This window comes from Myxocyprinus asiaticus, chromosome 28 (genome assembly GCF_019703515.2).
Source record: "Myxocyprinus asiaticus isolate MX2 ecotype Aquarium Trade chromosome 28, UBuf_Myxa_2, whole genome shotgun sequence".
Lineage (NCBI taxonomy): Eukaryota > Metazoa > Chordata > Actinopteri > Cypriniformes > Catostomidae > Myxocyprinus > Myxocyprinus asiaticus.
In genome coordinates, this window is record NC_059371.1 from 31,676,273 (window position 1) to 31,700,226 (window position 23,954).

At 37.7% G+C, this 23,954-nt stretch overlaps 1 protein-coding gene across 3 annotated transcripts in view; it reads left to right on the forward strand.

The window, feature by feature from the left end:
• LOC127419297 (inactive dipeptidyl peptidase 10-like) overlaps positions 1-23,954 on the forward strand; it is a 64,209-nt gene that overhangs the window by 17,796 nt on the left and 22,459 nt on the right. Inside the window, exons 2-9 of one of the 3 annotated variants that reach the window (XM_051660596.1) lie at positions 7,647-7,764; positions 9,161-9,256; positions 9,495-9,589; positions 12,033-12,104; positions 20,632-20,684; positions 21,195-21,276; positions 23,145-23,265; positions 23,564-23,718. In XM_051660596.1, the coding sequence (XP_051516556.1) occupies positions 7,647-7,764; positions 9,161-9,256; positions 9,495-9,589; positions 12,033-12,104; positions 20,632-20,684; positions 21,195-21,276; positions 23,145-23,265; positions 23,564-23,718 (792 nt within the window). The remainder of the gene's footprint in view (positions 1-7,646; positions 7,765-9,160; positions 9,257-9,494; positions 9,590-12,032; positions 12,105-20,631; positions 20,685-21,194; positions 21,277-23,144; positions 23,266-23,563; positions 23,719-23,954) is intronic. The other 2 variants (XM_051660598.1, XM_051660599.1) reach the window with 2 other exon arrangements.

Sequence of the window (23,954 nt, forward strand, 5' to 3'; positions counted from 1 at the left end):
AGGCTTAACAAACTGTTGGATGCCGTGAACTACATGTCGTACCCACGCAATATTTATAATCTAACAGTTGTGCACTTTTGAATGCGAAGTCAATCGGCATGTGACTTCAAGCTCTCCGGTTACTTGAAGTGCGTCGTCTTTTTCTGGATGCGCAAAAACGCATTGAAGCACATCATTTAGTGTCTGGGATGCGCATAAGCGGTTTTGTGCCGCTCTGAATTGGAGCTTTTCGTGTTATGCTGTACTTTTTTTACTTTGGTAGTTTTGTGGGATAAGAATTTATAGTTATTTAGTCTGTTTAATTGTTGAATATCTGTTAGTTATCCTGTTAAATGGCTGTGCTTAGCAGCCATGTGTCCTTATGAAACACATCTGATTAGTTAACGTGGACATATAATGCAGCCTAATTATACATGGGTTCCTTAACACTGACTAGTCAACTAATAGCTCAGACAATGCACCGACTGGTCGATTAGTAGTTTTAAATTGGTAGTTTTGCACATCCCTACCTGCAAATTCTGTATTACAAGGTGAAACAAATGTCATTTCAGACACAACTGTTCTTCAGTGGTCATTTCATTCTGAGAAAAAGGAGTTAACACAACTAAATATATCAAAACATCAAATCGCAATACTTACAGAATCGCAATACTTATCGAATTGGCATCAGGAGGTCTGTGGCAGTTCCCAGCCCTAATATTTATCTTCAAATGTAATTATATACAAACAAAATTATATATGCTATCTACATTCATTTTATAGCTCTATACTCTTACTGTTTGTTAACAATTGTCTCTTTGTTTTCTATTTCAATTACTCCTAAAGAATTTTTGGAGAAGCATCTGGGATAAAGTTGATACTTAGATGACATGTAATTGAGAAGTCACCTGGGCCATGAATGAGCAATCTCTGAGCAATTAAAATTTTCCTCTGGGACCCTCTCTTTCCATGGGGTAGCCTATTATAAAGGATACAGTGGCAGCCACAACAACACAATTAATGTAATTTGTTCAAGCTGTTGATTACAAGACAGAGACTGTTTCATTTCAAAGGCGTCTCTCTCATTACGGGCTGAGAGCCCAGTCCTCTCTCTGAATAAGCCTCGTCAGCTTGGCTTCCATAGGTCCCACAGGCTCTGAAAAGAAACTACACTCCCAATTAAGAGCACTATGTTTTGAGGGAGAAGGCAACATCAGAGATGAGGGAATATCGCAATTGTTTGTTTTACACACACTGGGGAAGATGAAATCCCATTCTAAGATTCCAGTGTAGTGATAGACCTATAATCAGCCAATATTTGGCTTTTAAGAGTTCAGCAATAACTATGTCTGCTTGTCCAATAATCAGAAGTGGTTGTTCTGTACTCAGTAGGTTCCTATCAACCAGGGGTTAAATTGGAGCATAAAGCCACCCTCCAACATTTGAAAAGGTAAGACTTTTATTCCCATAGAGACCAACTAATCAACAAACAGAATTTCAAATCGATATAATACAAGTACAAAATGTTAGCAAGCTTCCTATCCAACACTTTATTTTAAGAAAGGAAACATCAAAGGGGCCTGGGTAGCTCAGTGAGGACTGACACTGACTACCACCCTGGAGTCGCGAGTTCGAATCCAGGGTATGCTGAGTGACTCCAGCCAGGTCTCCTAAGCAACCAAATTGGCCCGGGTAACCTCCTCATGGTCGCGATTAGGGGTTCTTGCTCTCAATGGGGTGCGTGGATCGCGGAGAGTAGCATAAGCCTCCCATGCTGTGAGTCTCCACGGTGTCATGCACAACGAGCCACATGGTAAGATGCATGGACTGACTATCTCAGAAACAGAGGCAACTGAGACTTGTCCTCCGCCACCCAGATTCAGGTGAGTAACCGTGCCACCACGAGGATCAACTAAGCAGCAGAATTGGGCATTGAAATTGGGAGAAAAGGAGATAAAATAAAAAAAAGAAGAAAGGAAACATCTGTGAACAAATATGGTAACTTATTCAATATTTATGCAATACAAATGACTGATGTGTGTCAAGAACCTCTAATATGCTTCACTCATTTCGTTCCACACCCAAAAATGTATTTCTTCTGTGGTACACAAAAGTTATTTGGCTGTTAAAATCATGGTTAGGTTTAGGGGTTGGGTAAAGGGTTTAGGCTAAACTTTTTTGTACAGTCCAATTTGTAAAATTTTTTACGATTTCAACTTCTTGTACTATTGTTATGACTTATCATTAATTTTTTTTCAATTTTCAGTACTTTATTATTAAAGTTGCTGCAAACAATTACTTCACCACTAGCGGTATCAAACGGAATTGCAAAAAATAACTAGATTTTAGTTGCATGCTTGGATGTTGTGAGAGGTTGCCAGGGTATTAACATAAAAATTTGTGTCTTTATAATCTTTAATGAAAATGTAACAACTTGTTCTGCCCCTGAAATGCCTTTCCTTTTCGGCTGACATCACCTAAACTGCATGTTCTATTGGTTAATGTTAACCAATTCATGTAACTTCATGTTGACCTGCTGCAATGGTGTACACAAAAGGTGCAAGGTCAGGTGTGGAGGTGACATTTGGTCTCGGCTGCCAGTCTGCTCTTGGGGTGATCTTTATGAAGTCTGTTCTGAAAAAGTTGAGGTCAGTTGAGCTGAGGTCAGAGAAACTGCCAGGATGCCAGCTGGTTGAATTTTGAGTTTTATAGCCCCACTTTATTAACACAGATTCTTCGTCCCCTTCTAACCCTAAGGGAATGTAAGAAGGGGCAACTTGAGCTAAGTTTCCCCCTTTAAGAGCAAAAACAAATGACAAAGAGATAATGAAGTCTAAGTTTGATGGACAAATGTTGGGCCTCATGAATCCAGATAGAAGACAAAGGCAGGCCTAACACAGTCGTAAAACCTAACTCAAGCCCCCACATACCAAGTCATAAATTTTACTGATAAAAATTGCGCCAAAATCAAGCAAAGGGAGTCCAAAACAGACTACAAATCCCATGAAGCCTTGCTCACTAAAGGATCGAACTCTCAACTCCTATTGGATGAGGCACACGACAGAACACACCTCAACCATGACATCATCAGGAGTAGAAATACCTCTGAAATGCTTCCGGGATTTGCTTCCAGCAACCGTGTGTAGACGCAGCTCATCGCTGCCCTCAGGTGTAACCTCGTGGCACAAGGAAGTAACATCCGACTTGAAACTGTGGCCATACAATCTCCATCTTGCTGGACGAGTTGAGATTACTCTGTGTTCCACCGAACACTCTAACGGATCCGAAGGAGACCGCCGAGCAATCCGCATCTTCATCCGTTTGCCTGCAGAAGTGAAGAGATTAAAGATTTCTCTTCCCTCTTCAATCAAGTCAACGTCGCTGATTTCTCCGCCAGCCCACCGAGAAGCAGCAGCCGTACCACCCACTGACAGAGCGAGGAAACGGCCTCCCGTCATCACCCAAGCCTTGAGGAACCGAGTCTGAATTAAAGGACGGATGAACACACATTCTGCATCCTCATGCGATTCAAGTAAGAGGTTTACGTCTGGGCAGAGATAGAATATTATAGTGTGTTATTCTTGTGTATCAAGGTTATTGCTTGTACAGTTTACGGACTGCCATGTCCGCTCATTATTAATACTCAGGGTATTTGTCACGAATTTGATTTGCTGTATTGTAGTCCGACCACATTGGGCTGTTGTGCATTTCCGCCATCGCGGGTGAGACCGGCAAACTGAGTTTATCCATTAAAGAATCAAAGAACGCGGGAAGGTTTACGAGCCGTCCACCGCGTCTCTGAGTGATAATCTAACAGCCGCTTTCTCTCCCACGATCGCGAAATCGGCTTTGGGGCCGTCACTTATTTCTCTCTCTCTCTCTCTCGTACTAACCAAAACACACACACACACGCGCGCGCGACCCCTCACTAACATTCTGGCACACATTTTTGTCTAGTAGATAGCTTCGTGATAAAGCTCAGCTTTGTCCCTAAGCTACCATTGACTGGTTTCTCTCCGCCCACATTCGCGGCCATATTCCCTGGCCGGAAGTCTCGCGTGACATACTCTCCATGAGAGTCACGTCCGCCACTCTCACACACACACCTTATGTGTTATAGGTTTATTTTAGTTTCCATATCTAATCATATCACTGTTTAGTTTGTAGTTGTAAGTCGGAAGTTTATTGACTGCATTGTATTAATTATTAATTGATATTACTGCATAAATAAACTTTGTTATATTACAAAGAGAAGTGTTTTGGTTTGTTTTGTATACACCTGTGTCGTGCTGACGGGATGTCAGTGCTCGGATTCAAGCCTTCATTCATTGTTTTTTTCCTCCCCGAAAATCGATATTCTTTGGATGTCGATTTTCCTAAGAAAACAATCTAATATTGAGACTGTTATACTATCTGGTTATTAGTCCCTGATTTCAGGGTGGTGCCCCATCAATGTTAATCCTTATTAATATTCTATTGATTTTTGATAATTGATAATTATCTTTGATGATTGTTGAATTTGAATGTTCAATAAGCTAGTGTTAATTTTAATTAATGTTTTATCGATGTTAATGATTAGTGATTATCTTTGATAATTGTTGATTTAAAGGATTAAAAAAGCTAACATTGATTCTCATCAATGTTCTATTGATTTTAATAATTAATAATTATCTTTGATAATTATTAATTATTGCTAATAACCAAACCCGCTCCTAAACGTAGCGCACTACATTTACTGGAGCCCCATATGAGGTTTTAATGAGTTAGATTCAATTAATTAATTTAAATATTAATTAATAACTAAATAAATAATTATTAATTATTTCTGATAGTAACACTGATCTAAACAACCAGTAAAGCCCTACACAACCAATGAGTAAACACATGCACTACGGTCCTCCCTCTGCCACCAGTAGTAATTTCCACTAGCCTTGAAGTGACTGTTTATTGTTCTTGATTATGATTGATGGTCTTATAACCGTCCCTACCTGCCTGTCAACTGCAGTGTTACAGCTTTTTTCTCCAGGCTTCAGGCATTCTGGGAGCTAAAAAACATCTAATAGACCTGCTTCATACAAGGATTCTTGCTCAGCATGACTGTTTTAAGAAGAACATTACACTCTAAAAATGTGCAAATGCTTTAACCATGCTGAAAAGACCAGTTTAGACCAGCTTGAATTTTCATTCTGGACCAGACTGGTTTATGCTGGTTTGGTATTAGCCCCAGTCACCATTTACTTTCATTGCATCTTTATTTCCATTCAGAAATGCTGGTGACCAGCAATGCTGGTCTTTTCAGCAGAGTAGCTACATTGTATTCTGAAATATTTCAGAATGCAATTTATAACACAATGCAAGTGCTTATTGCATTCTCAGCATTCCACAAGGGGTGCTGAAGAGTTTGCACTACATCGGTTTTCTCTTTTAGGTCAACAACTGTTCTTCTGAGTATCTTGCTGAGTAAATTAGTTCAAGTTAAACTGTCACATCAACATGTTTGTAGCTAGTTACCAAAATAATATCACTTCTGGTTTAATTGCATACGAAGGTAACTCTATCGCCCCCTTGAGAACTGAAGGTTGTTACTGCAATAGTAACACAATAACGTAAGCTATGAATGTACAGTGGGAAAAAAGCATTTGCAATGATCTGCAAGCATGCGTGTTTGTGTACAACTCCAATTCTGAAAAAGTTGGGACAGCATGAAAAATGCTAATAAAAACAAAAAGGAGTGATTTGTCAGTTATATTAACCATTAGCTAGATTGAAAGCACTACAACTACACATTATATGATGTTTTTCCTTGTGAATTTTATAGATTTTAGAAAATGTACAGTAATTTCAAATCAGATGATTGCAACATGCTCCAAAAAAGTTGGGACAGTCGAGTGTTTACCACTGTGAAACATCACCATTTCTTCTGATAACACTTATTAAGCATTTGGGCACTGAAGACACAAGTTTGTTAAGTTTAGAAAGTGGAAATTTTCCCCAATCATCCATTATGTAGGTCTTTAGCTGAACAATTGTACGGGGTCTTCATTGCCATATGGTGTGATTCATAATGTGCCACACATTCTCAATTGGAGACAGGTCAGGACTGCAGGCAGACCAATCTAGCGCCCACACTCTCTGCTTAGCCAGCCATGCACTTGAAATCCAAGCAGTATGTGGTTTGAAGTTGTCCTGCTGAAAAATGCAGGGACATCCCTGGAAAAGATGGTGCTGGATTGCAGTATATGTTGCTCCAATATTTGTACATATCTGTCGGCATTCATGGTGTTCTCACAGATGTGCGAGTTACCCATGCCATGGGCACTGACACACCCCTGGCCCATACAGACACTGTTTTTTGGACCTGATGCTAATAACAGCTTGGATTGCCCTTTTCCTCTTTGACCCGGATAACACGACGAATTTGTTTTTCAAAAACTTTTTAAATGTGGACTCAGTTCCACTGTTTTACTTTCCATCTAAGATGAGACCAAGCCCAGAGAAGTCAGCAGCGCTTCTGGACAGTGTTGATGTAGGGCTTCTGCTTTGCATTGTAAAGTCTTAACTTGCATCTGTGGATGCAGTGGCGAATGGTGTTGACTAACAAAGGTTTACTAAAGTTATCCCAAGCCCATGTTCATGATATCCATTACAGATGAATGTCGTTTTTTAAGACAGTGACATCTGAGGGATCAGAGATCATGCAAGTTTTTCCCTTTACACACTGAGGTTTGACCAGATTCCTTGAATCTTTTAACTATATTGTGCACTGTAGAGGGTGAAATGCCCAAAATCCTTCCAATTTGTCTTTGGGGAACATTGTTCTCAAAGTGCTGGATTATTTGCTGAAGCATCTGTTGGCAAATTGACAAGTCTCAAATGATTCTTGCTCTTGAAGGACAAGGCTGTTTTTGGAGGCTCCCTATATACTATGACACGATTGCATCACCTGTTTAACAACTCCTGTTTTACACCACCTTGTTATTTCAACTCTTCAATTTGTTATTAGTCTTAAATTGCCCCTCTCTCAAAGTTTTTGGAGTGTGTTGCAATCATCTGATTTGAAATGACTGTACATAAAAAAAATAAAAATAAAAATCAAAATGAAATTCACAAGGAAAAAACGTCATATAATGTGTAGTTGTAGTGCTTTCAATATAGCAAAGGGTTAATATAATTTACAAATCACTCCTTTTTGATTTTATTAGCATTTTTTCTATACTGTCCCAACTTTTTCGGAATTGAGGTTGTATTTGTGTAGAGTATGTTTCTGGAACTGGAACCTTGCCCCCACACAGGAGAATCACACACTTTATTGCACATAAGCCCCATTAGAGCTGCTACAGGTGAAATGAGGCACCATTCAGCGGAAATTAAGACAGAAATATGGGATGCAATTAGCTTCTCATTTTTCAAATTTTTTCTAGCTGGTTTTAAGAAGGATCAGTCAAAATGACACAGATTCCTGTCAGCGTGAAGCCCTTTCATTCTCCCCCGGAGGCTCGCCGCACTGATACACAGGTCTCACATGAAATCCCTGCTCTGAGGCGCTGGAAATGAGGCAGCACTAATATATTCCCCCTCAGCAGTGGGAGAGTATGTGTATGTCAAGGAGAGAGAACGAAATTCCTTTGTGTGCATTAATACAGGTACTTTTCTCTTGTCTTTTTGAGCAGGATTTGGGCAGCACGGGAGGACCACCTCGGAATTGGAAGGGAATTGGAATCGCCTTGGTGGTTATACTGGGGGTCATGTCCCTGGTCACCCTCTCCATTATTCTGCTCACCCCTGGTAAGAAGGAGAGCAAAAGACTGAAAGAAAATAACTTAGATGAGATGGGTGATGAAAAGGAAGATAGGATGATGGTGAGAGAGAGAGAGGGAAAATAGAAGAAGGAAACGGGAAAAACAACAGAAGATTATAGAGGGCTTGTGTGAGGGACAGAGAGCTCAAATGAAACATCCATTCACAAAAACAAATACAAAAGGACATGCAGAAACAAAGAAGCAAAGCCAGGAAGACAGCCTGCTCCATTTAAAGACCCCATGGAATTTTTTGACAAACACAGTTTTCTTTCCTGTGTTGATGTAAATTGAAATGGAGTTTGCGCAATATACATTGAAAGGCTTGTATCTTTTTTTTTTTTTTTTAAATAGCCAATTGGCTTTATTTACATCACATGAACTCATCATTAACATGATTTGCAACATTCTAGTTGGTTTCAAATGTTATTAGTAGGAGGGACATTCTCATTCGAGAGAGCGTTTGATTGGACAAAAATTTGTGTAGTACAAGATGAGTCATCAGTATATTTGGTCTGTTTCCCCAGAAGAGTAAGTTTGGGGTGGGAAGAGAAAAGCTGTAAATTTAAATATATAAATATAGTATATTTCAGCTAAAAGTACATTTTGTCAACTTTTAGAAATACACTAGCAGATAGGGTGCTTCAAAGATATAAAAGACATGGACTAAAAGCCAGAAAAGTTCAATTTTGATTTCATGAGGTCTTTAAAGGTGAAATGTGTAATTGTCACACCTCTTGCATCGAGAAGGGTCTGTCTGCGTCCTGCAGGACTACTACAAGCTACGCCCCCCTTCAAATAATGTTGCGTTCCATTCAAGTCGGATGTGGGATATTCCTACTTGATATCTCCGATCTCCGACCATAAAAGCATTCCATTGCCAGATGCTCGGAAGATGACGTATAAGGAAACAAATCTGCAAAGATCCTGTTAGCTTAGCAGGTGTTTGACTGTCACCAGACGTCATTGTTTACAAGAGAAACTTGTGCCAGTCACAAACCAAAACAGTCCAAAACAATTTTAAAACAATATTAAAATTTTTTAAAAAACGACGTACTTCCTGACTCCTGGAAACGAACATTTGTAGTTAAAAAGTATATAAGTATTGTCTTGTTTCTAAAAATAATCAATCGTTTGCGTTCAGAAGAACTTTATTTGTCGACTGGAGTCATGTGGATTATTTTGATGCATCCTAAATATGCATTTTGGACCATCAAAAAATGGAGTACATTCACTTGCATTGTTTAGAGGAGGAGGACTGAAATGAAATCCTAACTCAGAAACTCAGATACATCTTGGATGGCCTGAGGATGAGTAAATTATCAGCAAATGTTCATTTTTGGGTGAACTATTCCTTTAACTGACTGTCTGATCTTATTTTTCAGACGAATCTCATCTCCTGCTGCTGTCTCGTATCACTTTGGAGAACCTGGAGAGTGAGGATTTCAAAGTTTACGACCCGTGTGCGACGTGGTTAAATGGTGAAACCTCTGCATTGTACACACGGCATTTTAGTTAATGGATGCTGTAACTGACACTAGTTTATTGACTTAATTTACTGAGAAAGTAAATGGCTTTGATATTGATTTCATGTTGTGTTTGAGTGACACTCAAATGATTCAGTAGAGGTGGCACTGGAAAATGCTCTTTATTAAAGTTGAAATGGACTTGGCCTAGTTTGAAACTTAAGCTTTGGATGTTAATCTCTGTTTCTTTCAGAGAATGAGGTATCACTATGCACTCGGGAGGGTCATGTTCTAATCCATGATCTTAACACCAATCTAACCACCACACTGCTGGACAACAGCACCATGGTGAGAGCATGCTGATGTACACATGCATGCATTCCCATAAGAGACAGCAATACATCTGCCTCATCCACAGAGCCACTTAACATACTGAATAGAGTCCATATTCACTCGTGTCCTCATCTTAAACCTTTGACCACCAGTGTAGTGCAGCTCTCTGGAGAATTATAACCCCCTGAGGCGTGTGTCCAAGACAAGACATACAACTCCATTAGCTCCATTCTTAAAGAACCTGACAAATGGGTCACTTCATAGAGAACAAGCAGGGTGGAGAGAGAGAGGGGGGGGGTTTAAATGTCTTGTAGAAAGAATCAGAATGGTAAAAAGTGAGCAAAGAAAGAGCAAAGAGTGTTCTGAGGCTCTGACAGTTAAAGCTTTTTCTAGTATTTTCTTTCTTCTACACTTCTCCCCAGTTGATCCTGTAGCATATGTCTTCAAAGACACTGTTTCAGCATGGCCGCCCTTTGAACAATGTAGCTGGGTGATGCTGAGAAACATATGTGGGTCATTGCCTTAGACGCCCAATACTATGTTGTCAAGATGGCAGAGATTTTTCCTCCAAAGCCACTCTACACACTGTCAACATTGTTACACTCATGCTGCCTACCTGTCCCAACAACAAGGTTTATTCATTGTGTGCAAACAATGTATTCAGAGATTTGTAAATCATTTTTAAAGGAACGCTCTGGGTTTATTACATGTTAAGCTCCATTTAAGCTCTATTTTGCAACAGAAAATAATTTTGACTCGTCTCTCAGTTTGTAAAAACAAACAAAAACACGTTTATAATGATGCACATGCAAATAAAAGTCTTTGGGGAAAAGCATTGCACTGTGATACAATTTTAAATATACACTGTTTTTAAAGTATAGCCACAAGACTTTATATGTCATACATGTTACAGTTTTTCTGAATTGCTAAAACACTAAACCCCATTCTCTGAACCAAATGCTCAGTGGCCTAAACCCATTTGTCAAATGAGTCACTCTTTTTGCAAAGCTCTAAACACATTGTCACTCACTAAAACACATTCTGCACTGTGATGCACTTGTGTTGCAAAAGAGTAAACACAGGCAGCAAAAGTTAACACAACTACAACACAGTTGTCATCGTTTTCACACAACCACTCAAAATTGTTCACACTTGTTTCTAATGATGTGAAAACGTGATGCTGAGGCAGAATGAATCTCTCATTGACTTTGATTTTGCAGTTGCACGACATATTTGAGTGAGTGTACTGTAATGTGTTTTTCATTTAGAGTGTTCTTTGTTCTCTGGGGTTTTACAATTGGACTGCTGTATTTTTACAGTATGCAAGTGCTGAATAAACAGACATTCATTACTGTATTACGTGCAGTACTTACAGTATACAATATATTCACTATACTACTGTAAGTTGTGATAACTATACTTTTTTGGCAGTAATTGCAAAATGCGTTTACTATATACAACAAAAAAAAAATCTGTAAATACATGCCCTGGATGCTGTGTTCCCCATTTTCTGATATAGTGTCTAATGAATGCTCTGTAGTGTTCTTAAAGCAATGTTTGATTCTGAGCACAGATGAATGGTTTTGAGGTGATTGTTTGATTTTGCCAAAAGAGTCAGGGGTTTTGTGAATGTAGTTTGAAGATTTGGTTTTGTGTTTAAAGTTGTAAGAAAGTGGGTGAAGGTTTCAAGAAATGTGTTTTAGCAATTTAGAAAAATTTTAATATTAGACTAGGATGAAAAAATCCTTGTTTGTGCAAAGTTATATTCAGTTTTTCAACTCCTGTCATGACCATGTAAAGCCATTAAATACAGTAACTTTGTCATGATAAGCTCAGTAATACCAGTAAAGGGACTGTTTACATAAAGATAACTCCACAGACAGGAATCATGTTTGTTACACATTAACAGAAGTTCATCTGCCTACATAGCCTACCAATAAGAGGATGATTTAAACAACTTTGCTGCTCGATTAACACACATTTTTGTTCAGAAGAATAAATAAAAGTGCTGGCTTTGTTTTGTTTTGTGTCTCGTTTCTTTATTTTGTTTTAAGTATCTTTGTTTTGTTTTGCTTTGTCTCATTTTGTGTTTTGTTTTATTTTGTGTTTTGTTTTGTTTTGTTTTGTTTTGTTTTGTTTTGCTTTGCTTTGCTTTGTTTTGTTTTGTTTTGTTTTGTTTTTGTCTTGTCTTGTGTTGTCTTGTCTTGTTTTGTTTTGTTTTGTTTTGTTTTGTTTTGCTTTGCTTTGCTTTGCTTTGTTTTTGTCTTGTCTTGTGTTGTCTTGTCTTGTTTTGTTTTGTTTTGTTTGCAAACTGAGAGACGATTTAAAATTATTGTCTCTGGTAATCGACAGCATATCTCAGATGCTTTAGACAGAGTTTAACTTGATTTTAATCCAGCATATTCCTTTAAGATCAAAGCTTGTGTATGTTTATACTTAGTTTTGGTTCTTGTTTTAGGATCTGAAGTCCATGAGGTTCCAGGTTTCTGCTGATAAGAAGTTCATCCTGATGGCCTACGATATACGTCCTGTGAGTAATATGAACAGAAACACACAAAGAAGCTCTCATGCCCACATGGTGCCTTCATCACCTGTTGGGAAGAATACAAAGATGTTGATAATGAATTTCCTAGTCAATTAAAAACATGCAAACACATACAAATGCTTGTTTTATATCATGGCATAGACTTTTTATTTGTATAACATTTGTGGCTCTTGAGTGACAAGCATCACTATTACTATTGCTCAGTTACTATCACTGAATATTTCTACAGATTACTATCGCCTTGCAAACATAAAATATCTATTATCCAGGGACCAGAAGATAAAAGACACTTGGGGATGGGCTCTATAGACTTGGGTCAGTAAGCAACCGCCTAGCAACCACATAGCAATGCCCTAGAAACATTCTAGAACACCCTATCATCATGGCAGTGTTTTTCACTTGAAAGCAGATTCATTATTAAGTGAATGTAAAAAAACGTGTTCTACTCACTATATCCTTACCAAAACCCTAATCATACCCCGAAAAGTAACCATTTTTTTTTTTTTTTTAATAAGATATTCCGTTTTTTTTTTTTTTATGAAGGGACCACAAGTTAATTTCCCACAATGTTGTTTGGGGACATTTGGTCCTAATGAGGATAGCAAACCTGACACAATCACTCAATTACACTTACACATAGAGTTCATCTGTGTACTGATGATACATTTCTTGCATTTCTTGTCCAGTACCTTACATAAAGACTTTCAGCGAATAATGTATGTCCTGACAAAATTCAATAGCTTTAAGACCAGCAGGAGAGATACCACTTACATCGTCTGTAATTTCTGCAGCATGTTCAACACTGAAAGCTGCTCCTTTCAACAGCAAATGTGAAAGGATTAGAACATTCAAATTCAGGGGAGGTGGGATTTATAGAAGAAAGAATGAGGGACCTGACAAAAAGAGGAGAGGAGAGGAGAGGGGAGGGGCTGTTTCGGCTCTGAATTGTAATGAGACTTTGTGATTACAGGAAGTTTTAGCAGAAGCATTAAAGGGCTGAAAATAAATAACTTGTAGGCTATTTGTCTGCGTTACCACAGCATTCTGTAGTTCTAATCCCCTTGCCGACCTTCCAACTAAATAAAACATCTCTGCAGTACAGTGTTGTATCTTCTCAGAGTATGCTCGGAGTATGCTTCATATCTATCAGAGGATAGATATGAATAATAGAGAAGAGGAAAAATACAAAAATCCAGACAGATTTGTAGAATCCAAACATATCCATACATTCCTATGTCTCTCTCTATTGCACTCTCTCTCATTTTTATTTATATACATTTTGCTTAAATTGTTTAATTTTTCTAATTATTCTTAAATGTGATTAAATTCTCATTTGTGTGATACTGTTTTACTGTTTTACAGTACAAAATACTTGTTTAAATCAGCATAAATTAAAGGCAGTACCACCACAACCATGATAGAATAGAATAGAATAGAATAGAATAGAATAGAATAGAAGCTTAAATTGCCACACAGCAAGGCCAGTGGAGAAAATACATGGGATAAAGTGCACATGAGCAAATATACAATAATATTTGTAAGATGATACAATATACAATACAGTATGCACTATACAATAAAGTACAAAGCACTACAGAACAAAATACACAATACAATACTGTACAGTACAAAAACACTGTCCATTATGCTATAAAATACAAGATACAATGGCCAACAATGTACAATATGCAGTGCAGACAGATTATAGTTGGTTAATGATTTGTAATGTATAAATACTTGATTTAAATAATATATCATTATTTTCTGTGCATTACACTTTGTCATAAAAATGTCAAATCATTTCTACAAATAGGCTTCATTAAGAAATTATTATTTAATTTTTTAATTTAATTTTGGGGTGAAATATAACCCAGACATGTTCTTGACCTGTTTTGTGACATTCATAATTATAGACATGCATTTACGAGAACTCACACAGGTTAAATGTGTGGTCACATCTGCAGGGAAACACTGGATTTCTCTGTTAGATCTCCACCTTCTCTGTCACAATCTCTGCCTTTTTTCCTTTATCTGTCGCTCTCTGTTTTTTCCTCTATCTCTAAAGGCTGTGTGCTGACTGAGGCAGTTTGCAGCTCAAGCAGCCAAACGGAGCACAGCAGCACTACACAGAAATCACACACACACAGAAATCACACACACACACACACACACACACACACACACACGCTATGTTTTTATATCATTGTGGGGACTCTCCATAGACTTCCATGCATATTTTGGATTTTATACAGATCTAACGATAATTTCTATCCCCTAACCCTAACCTTATCCCTAAACCTAACCCTCATAGAAAACTTTTGCATTTTTACATTTTCAAAAAAACATAATTTAGTATGTTTGATAAGCCATTTCCCTTGTGGGGACTGCTGGCTGGTCCCCACAATGTAGGTAATCTCAGGTTTTACTATCCTTGTGGGGACATTTGGTCCCCACAATGTAGTATAAACATGCACACACACACACACACACACACACACACACACACTTATGAGGACCCTCCATAGACATAATGATTTTGATACTGTACAAACTATAGATTCTATCCCCTAACCCTAACCCTACCCCTAAACCTATCCCTCACAAAAAACTTTCTGCATTTTTACATTAAAAAAACCCATAATTTAATATGCCATTTCCCTTGTGAGGAACATTGGCTGGTCCTCACAACGTAGGTGATCTCAGGTTTTACTATCCTTGTGGGGACATTTGGTAGTAAAACCGTACACACACAGAGAGAGAGAGAGAGAGAGAGAGAGAGAGATTATGGGGATTGTAGAAGAAGAGGATAAAAACGATGCGATGTGCAGTCGCCCTTAGATCACCCTGTCCAGTCGAAATCAATCATAGGAATGAGACGAATGGGGTTTGTGTGTGTGTGTGCAGTATGTGGAGAGAGATTGGAAAAGACACTGGAAGAGAGTAAAAGTCAAAGAAGCAGATAGAAAATAATAGGAAAGGAGAGAGTAAAATAGAGAAGTGAAAATGTGAGGGAAAGAAAAAAATGGAAAAGAGTGAAAGCAACAGAGAGAGAAGGAGAGTTTAGAAAGAAAACAAAATATATATTAACAGAGTGAAATGGCAAAGACAGCACGAGGGATAACCTGGGTAAATTTCAAAGATACCAAGAAAGATAAAGATATGAGAGAGCCGCGGGAAGAGCGAAATGGTGAGCTGTTTTAAAATTTCAGGCATAGAGCTGAAATGAGAAAGTCAACGTTACACTAAAATGTTTTGTTAAATTTACAAAAAATAAACTGTGAGTTGTGGTTGCCAGAATTTTCCCATGAACGTACAGTGACGATATTACAGGTGTTAGGACGGCATTTTGGTGACTGTGTATTTTACCATTCCTGACTGTATTTTTAATGGACATGAAATTCTTTTCAGAACATGACATGCCAGTCTGTGTAACATGCTATATTCTCCATCTAAAACTATTTTAAAAAGCATTTTGCTATTTGTTTTTTAGGACTGCATGCTGCTTTAATGACCTTATATTACTTAAAGGGATAGTTCACTCAAAAATGAAAATTATCTCATCATTTACTCACCCTCATGCCAGCAAAAGTCAGTAAAAAAGTAATCCATAAGACTCCAGTGGTTAGATTTATATCTTCAGAAGCGATATGATAGGTGTGTGTGAGAAACAGATCAATATTTAAGTCTTTTTTTTACTATAAATCTCCACTTTCACATTCACATTCTTCTTCTTTTGTTTTTGGCTATTCGCATCTTTGTGCAAATTGCCACCTACTAGGAAGGGAGGAGTTTTTACAGTAAAAAAGGGCTTAAAATGTATCTGTCTCACCTACACTTATCATATAGCTTCAGAAGACATCAGAAGATTTAACCACTGGAGTATGTGTTTTTTGGAGCTTCCAAAAAGAGCTTTTTGGAGCTTTTGTGCTCGTGCACACACTCCATAGGGACGCGAGTGATCGAGCATCGGCCAAAACAATGACATAACGTTCAAAGAGACTGGACGTGATTCACTGGCATCATGCTGACAGATGAGGTAGCATAATTAAAATTACACAGTTACGAATGTTTTACTACAAACTTTGAGACTAAACTAAAAGTACTTATTGGCTAACATAGCATACTGATACACACACACAGCTACATACTACCGAACTATACCAGACAGTTTACTGTTGCACTGCACTGTTATGTTGCACTATTGTATGTTTTGTATGTCATATGTTGTACTACGAATAAGAAACCAGCATATTTGCTTAAATGTATCCTGTATACCTGACTTTTAGTATAAAGAGAAGATCGTTGAAATTATTTGAAAGTTACAAAGCAAGGTAGCTTGCAATTCGTCAGCGTTAGCAGGCAAGATCAAGTTAGCTAAAATTACACAGATCAATCCTTATGGCACTATATTTCACATGCTTTGCAGTTATGTAAGCTTACCTGTCCAATAAGAAGAATGCCAGTTCAGGGTCGGTTTTGATCCCCAAAACCAAACGAAGGTCCCTCCAGGAATCAAATGCCCTGCCGATGTTCACTCTAGTTTTCACTCGATCACGTTCCCGCTTGGCCAGACGGGATTCAGTAGAGGGGGGGGGGGTTACTCTGAGTTTGTGTAGGAGTCGGTGTTGTGCTGGGAGCCGGACGTTTGCTGGATTCCATCTCTAAGATAACAGTGTTGCAGTTTGTTGTCGCTGTTGAGTAGCGGAAGAGACGCTACTGTCTGAGGCAAGGCTACGTCACATCCTTTGGATTTTCTTGGCAAAAGCGACCAGCTCCCTTCTCATGAAAATCAGTCTACAGGCTTTAATAGGCAACCTAGGAAGTCCGGGAAGGGCTCATTTTTTAAGTTGCATTACAAGCCGTTCACACATTGGCAAAAAAAAGGCGAATATTACATGAAAATTGTTACATACTGCACCTTTAAATATAAAATAACGTTTTTCAGTAAAATATATGGTGATTCATACTTTTCACTTCTAAAACACCAACATTTAAAAAATGTTTTACAGTAAATTTACATGTATTGTCTTTAAATATAATATCATATTTACTGTATAAGGTAAGGTAAATTACAGTTAACCAATTTAGAGTTTTTACTACTGGATTTTAACTCTTTTTCTGTTAAAATTATTTAAAAAAATGTACAGTGTAAACCAAAAAATGTTCAATGTTCAAAATCTGGACAAAGCACTGGAAATCGAAAGCACAGTGGAAAATGTGTTTTGTTGAACATGAATTGTGAGATTTCAGAATCAACACTACAGAGAGAATAGACAGAAAGAAAAATAAAAAAGAAGTCGGGAAGGCAAATTAGGGCAAGTCTCGCCACTGCTGTGCACTTTTGTCTCTGAGGATTGAGTGGGCACCAGTACTGCGCTCAGTATTGAGTATTGAGCAAATCAGTGCAATTACTATGGCAATGTCACTGTAATGCAGAATTCCATGTGAGCAATTTTCTGTTTCTTCTGTTTGCTGTATAGTTATTAATTTTGTGAATCCTTACAACAAGACAGAGGCAGACTGGATTTATGACTCATACAGCCAGAATCCACAATAGAATTCATCTCTTTGCACACATACACACACCCTACATCCTATTCGGAGAAAATGTTCTTCTAAAACTCTAAAACCTTGACTCAGTGATATTACAGTTCTCTGTCTCTCTCTCTCTCACACACACAGACACATACTTGTGTCTCTCTTTGTAACTTTGAAATATTACGCAGAAACGTGTCTTTTTTAAAGGATTTTGTAGGGGTACAACATCTGAACATTCGTCCGTTAACAAACTATACTACTTTAACGGTGAAGTGTGTAATTTCTTTGCCACTAGCATAACCAAACAGAATTGCAAAAAAAATGACAGTTTTCATAGTAATGAAAGATTTCCCGAACAGTCCCCCCGTCTGCCAATGGTCAACCTAACAGATTGTCCCGCCCCAAACTCATGCCATTGGTTGAGCCAATATTGCTTTGTCAGGCTGGTTGGAATGCTCAAACAAACAGAGCAATGTTTTGATAGAGCCGCACTTTTGAGAAAATCAACATCTGAAAAGTTACTTATAGTTGACTCTGTACGTTAAACACACTACACTCTGACTGATGCAGTAAGTACCAATCAATGGGTCTAATTTTACACAAATTTTTACAGGCCTAACTGATCAATCCCAAGGGAATATTGTATCTTCATATTGCCAAATGTACTGTAATATACTGTCCTGCTATACAGACAAAATGCACAGTAGTCTTTAGAGACCTAAAGGACATTTATATTGATTTAAGTACACTTTGACATGTAATCCAGTAGAGTGGATTTCAGACTGGAAGAACCTCTTCCTTGGGAAGGATATTGACTCTAATGGTCATGCTAATAGAGATGACCATGAGCCACTTTGATTCTGTCATGTGATCCCATCCATGATGTACTATCCTCATAAAAGATGGCCAATTTAGAGGCCTATATCCCTTCCCACTTTTGATTGCGAAATACAGTGGGAACAAAGTCCACTAGTGAAAATACTTATATTTTGAACTCTTGTACAAACATTTTCATTACAAATTATATTATCAGCATAACAATATATGTAAAAGGTTGAAAATTTATATAAAGTTCAGAATATCTTAGTATTTTGTTATGTCACCACAAAGCAAAAGCTTTAATGACAGCACAGGTTTGTGCAAAACCTGATGATTTGTGTTATACCAGCTTGATTTGAGAATGTTCCATAGAGCATCTTGTGTGCCTCAGTGGAATCAAAGAAATCCACAACTAATTACATTTAATAAGCTACCTAGAGATTTTGAAAAAAATTAAATAAATAAAAGTTAGTAGTAAAAATAAAGAACAAAGGTGTAAGATTCGTCACTATTTCTTATTTTGCTGATAATGCTACTTAGATGCATTTATAAGCAACGAATTGAAATCTAGAGTGGTGCTGCCATGCAGTGAGAACATAAGAGAATATGTGCCGGAAAGAGACAAGGTGTGTCCCAAACTGCACACTTCTGCACTATTCTACGCCATTTTGTAGTGTAAGTAGTGCGAGAAATATGTTTACAATGAAAATACAAAAAAATAAGTGTACTAAACGGAGTCTGGAATGTTGGACAATTGATGCACTAAGCACTCACGGCTTGTCATACGTAGTGGAAGGGGCGGAGTTACCTGGCTGCGTTGCTAGTCTGACAAAACAATTGTAAATTAATGGAGAATGTAGCAAATAGCGAAACTACAGCGAAGAAAGCACCTAAAGAATATAAGTTCAAAGCTTTACCATCAACCCATGCTGTGTGAATATGGACTTTATTTGAGATACAAGTGGTGAACTGAGGTTGGCTTACGTGCTAAAGCTAGCGGTAACACATCTAATGCGCTTGAAATGTCACTTCCGTCAGCCGATAAACGGCAAATGCTTCCATGTTGTAAAACAACGACAAATGTTCCATTTGGGACGATACTACACTTTGAAAATTCACACACTACATGGCTGATTGCATAGTGTATATTGTAAGTACATAGTGCGTCATTTGGGACACAGCTTTAGTGTTGAATTGCACGTGAATGTGTGCATGTGTCTAGCCATGTTTGGAATGGAATGCTAGTGTACTGCATACTGCATACTATGCAGTGTGTTCTGATGCAGGCTATTATATAATTTTTTTTTATGTGAAACATTTGCAGTATTTAATGATAAATGTTAGTGTGCTACATTGTGTTGATGTTGCATGTTTAATTCAGTGAGCATTCAGCTATTATCTTGAAAATCAAAGTGGCTATTTTTAATCCAATCCAATCTTAGAACGATTATGATTAATAACGAGACAATGCATAAAGTCAAGGAAATGCTTTAATTTTTTTGGTGATTGGTGTAAACAGTGTTCTTTTATTGGGTAAAGATCATAAACAATAATAGCAAAACTTGATCAGCACACCAAGATTTTTGCCCATTATCTCTATTTCACTTTACATTTATATTTAGTCATTTAGCAGATGCTTTTATCCAAAGCGACTTTCAAAATGAGCAATCGAATAGGCAATTTGTCATTAAGTCAACAATTTCTGCAGTATCACTCTGCCAAGTACAAATGCTTGAATGTAAACATTGCCATTCTTGGGCTTATATAATGTGCATTACTTGTGTGCAGGTTTTGATGTCATAACTGGAGAAAAACATGACAATTTTAAAATCTAAACATTTAAGTAAAATGTAAAAATCATGGCTGATATTACTTTTGGTTCATTTGTCACACTAGAAAGGAAAGGTCAAAATGAGTGCATTGCATTGTGGCACACAATATTCCACGCAGTATGTTCTGTCTTATCCTGCACATTTTGGCAAATGTGGTCGATCATCAGGGCATTCCATGCATTCAGAAAATGTGCATGCTGTGCACAATATTCATACTGTACACTGCAGAAATATTAAGAGTGGAGTGAGTAGCATGCTATCGGAAACATAGCCCATGTTTCTGTGCAATTTAGGGATCTACCATGTCCTCTGCCCCTTTCCAGGTATTCTCACAGTCCTTCACTGCATCCTTTGCAATCTACACTGTGGCCAGCGGGTAGGTAGAGACAGAGGTCCCTCTCTGCATGTCCTGTTCTGGGCATGTGCACAACCAAACAACAGTCCAGAGGTCCTTCTCCGTTTGTGCTTTCATCCAAAGTTATCCATCAGGCATTGATTGTTTAGTAGTATAGAAAGATACTATTTATCCTAAAGTTGACAGGTCTCTAGTGAGTGAAATCATCAGTTTTCACTAACCCAACATTTCCTGAAATCCCCAACAGGTATTTAAGTTTGCCAATATTTTGTCTTGAAGCCCATTTGCTTGTTTTGCAGAATTCCCCAATCATCTAGTTTAACTGAGGCTCCATTGCATGACCAGACCCCTGGCCTTGTCTCTTTGTATATTTTATTTTCATTTTGGATGATCTCTGCATTTGCATAGTGCTGTTTTCACAAATGAAGTACTCTAAAAATGAACCTGAAGAATCTGTACCACTTAGTGCTTCAGATCTCTGTGCAGGAATAGCTCAAAATGTGTGTGTACATGTGTGTGTTCATATTTTAGGGAGATTATGAACCTCACACCATCGGAGGAGGATACGTCTGTACTTCAGTATGCAGTGTGGGGGCCTCAAGGGAGCCAACTGGTTAGTATGCACTCTTCATCCATCTTTGTCTCTGACTCTTTTGTAGCTAGTAAACATTGCCCGCTGCTTCATATTAAGTATTAATTACTGTACACAGATGCAGTGATTGGTGTAGGTGCTGTTGAGTTCTTAATGTAATTTAATTTAATTTAAGCCACGTCCACACTAATACGTTTTCGTTTGAAACATTTACGACTCTCATCCCTACTAGAATGGCATTTTTCTTCACCAGAAATAGGGTGTTTTAAAAATCTCTCTCTGTTACTTCATACTTGGAAAATGATGAAATTAGGAAACTGAATAAAAAAAAAAAAAAAAAAACGGAAATAGACTAATGTTGATGTGGCCTCTAAAATGTTTTATTTTATTTTATTTGCCAAATTTGTTTGACTAATCTTATGTTTTAGTGCAGATGCCTTGATCTAAATCTGTTTGAGTTTTTATGGTAATAAACAAAAATAAATATTCTGTCATCAAAAAATAAATTTACCTACTTTGATGCTGTTCTATTCCCATATTTGTTTGCTTTCTTCTGTGGAATACAAAAGAATATATATTGCAGAATGTCTTGGCTGTTCTTTTATATTAAAAGTGAATGGGGACTGAAGCTGCCAAACTCCAAAAACATCAAAAAAGCACCTTAAAAGTAGCTCTTAAAGGGATAGTTCACCCAAAAATTTAAATTCTATCATCATTTACTCACCCTCATGCCATTCCAGATGTGTATGACTTTCTTTCTTCTGCATAACACAAACAAAGATTTTTAGAAGAATATCTCAGCTCTCTTGGTCCATACAATGCAAGGGAATGGTGACCAGAACTAAGAAGGTCCAAAAATGACATAAAGGCAGCATAAAAGTAATCAGTGGTTAAATCCATATATCCTGAAGCAATATGATAGGTGTGGGTGAGAAACAGATCAATATTTAAGTCCTTTTTTACTATCAATCTCCACCTTTGACCAGCCCTAACCAATAGGTGCCTGAATGTGAGAGTGAAAGTCACATCAACACCAGAATGTGGAAGTAAAAGTGAAAGTGTAGATAAGGACAGTTAAATAAGGAATTAAATATTGACTTGTTTCTCACCCACACCTATTATATCGCTTCTGAAGATATGGATTTACCCACTGGAGTCTGATGGATTACTTTTATGCTGCCATTTGGGCCTTTAAAGTTCAGGTCACCATTCACTTGCATATTGAGGACCAACAGAGCTGAAATATTCTTTTAAAAATCGTCAAGTGTGTTTTGCAGAAGAAGGAAAGTCATACACATCTGGGATGGCATGAGAGTGAGTAAATGATGAGAGAATTTACATTTTTGGGTGAACTAACCCTTTAAGACATGTGCACTATTTTCCAAGCCTTCCGAAGCCATGCAATAGCTTTTTGTGAGGAACAGACCTAAATTTAAATAGTTATTACCTGAAAATTTTCCCAGGTAATATGAATATTTTTGCTTGTATTGGAACATATTGCACCAGGTTTCGTGACAATGATGATCAGCTGTTTAACATGTAAGAACGTTTGACTTTACTGACGCCCAACTTGGCATGATGCATTGTATGGTAAATTTGTGTCATTTGTGGATGACACAAATTAACATCCCCAGTCCCCATTTACTTTCATTATATGGAATAGAGTAGCCAAGAGATTTGGAAAAATATCTCATTTTGGGTTTCAAATAAGAAACAAAGTCAAAGAGGTAAGGAGTGTTAAGAGGGTGAGTAAATGATGACAGAATGTTCATTTTTGGGTGAACTAATCTGTTAATATGATGCCAGCCCTCATAATTTTCGAATATCCCTCTAAGCATCTTGGATTTTAGCTTCATCTATCCATATTTATGCTGTTTTTGTGTCTCCAGGTCTATGTCTTTGAGAATGACATCTACTACATGTCTGATGTGTCCAGCAAAGCGATGCGTTTGACGACCACAGGCAGAATCAGATTGGTGGTTAATGGGCTGTCTGATTGGACCTATGAGGGTCAGTGATCTTAGTTGTGTCATCTCCTTCAATAATTTGACTGCAGTCCATCACTGTAATGACACTGTGATGACCTTAATTTTCTGTGTTGCTTTGAGACACTTTCGACATCCCCTTGAAGACATGGCAGTAGTTATGAAGTGATTATAATCACGTTTGGCCTCATAAATACATAATGAGATAGGTAAATTAGATTTATGGTAATCGCTGCAGGTTCACAGTGCACTCTGTATAGATTAATAAGCCTCATCAAAATTTCATTTCTGTCCCTTACCTTATCAAATTTGTGAAATTGTAGAGGAGGTACTTCTAAAATATCCTGCCTTGTGGTGGGCCAAGGACGGTGCCCGTCTGGCATATCTGTCCATTAACAACTCAGCCACGCCTATTATGGAGATACCTCACTTCCTGGGCGGGATTTATCCTTCTAATGTCCTCTACCCATACCCAAAGGTAAAAACAGTGGACATGCACTAGACTTAATTGTTTTTTTTAAAGTCAAAATAACCAGGAAATATATTGAATCCATACATATTCAAGGGAATAGTTCACCCTGAAAATTCTGTATTTGCTCACCCTCATGTTGTTCCAAACCTGAATCGCTTTGGACTAGCGTGGAAAACAAAATTAGTGACCACTAAACAAAAACGGCACAATAAAAGTAACATAAGAACACTCTATATAATGTG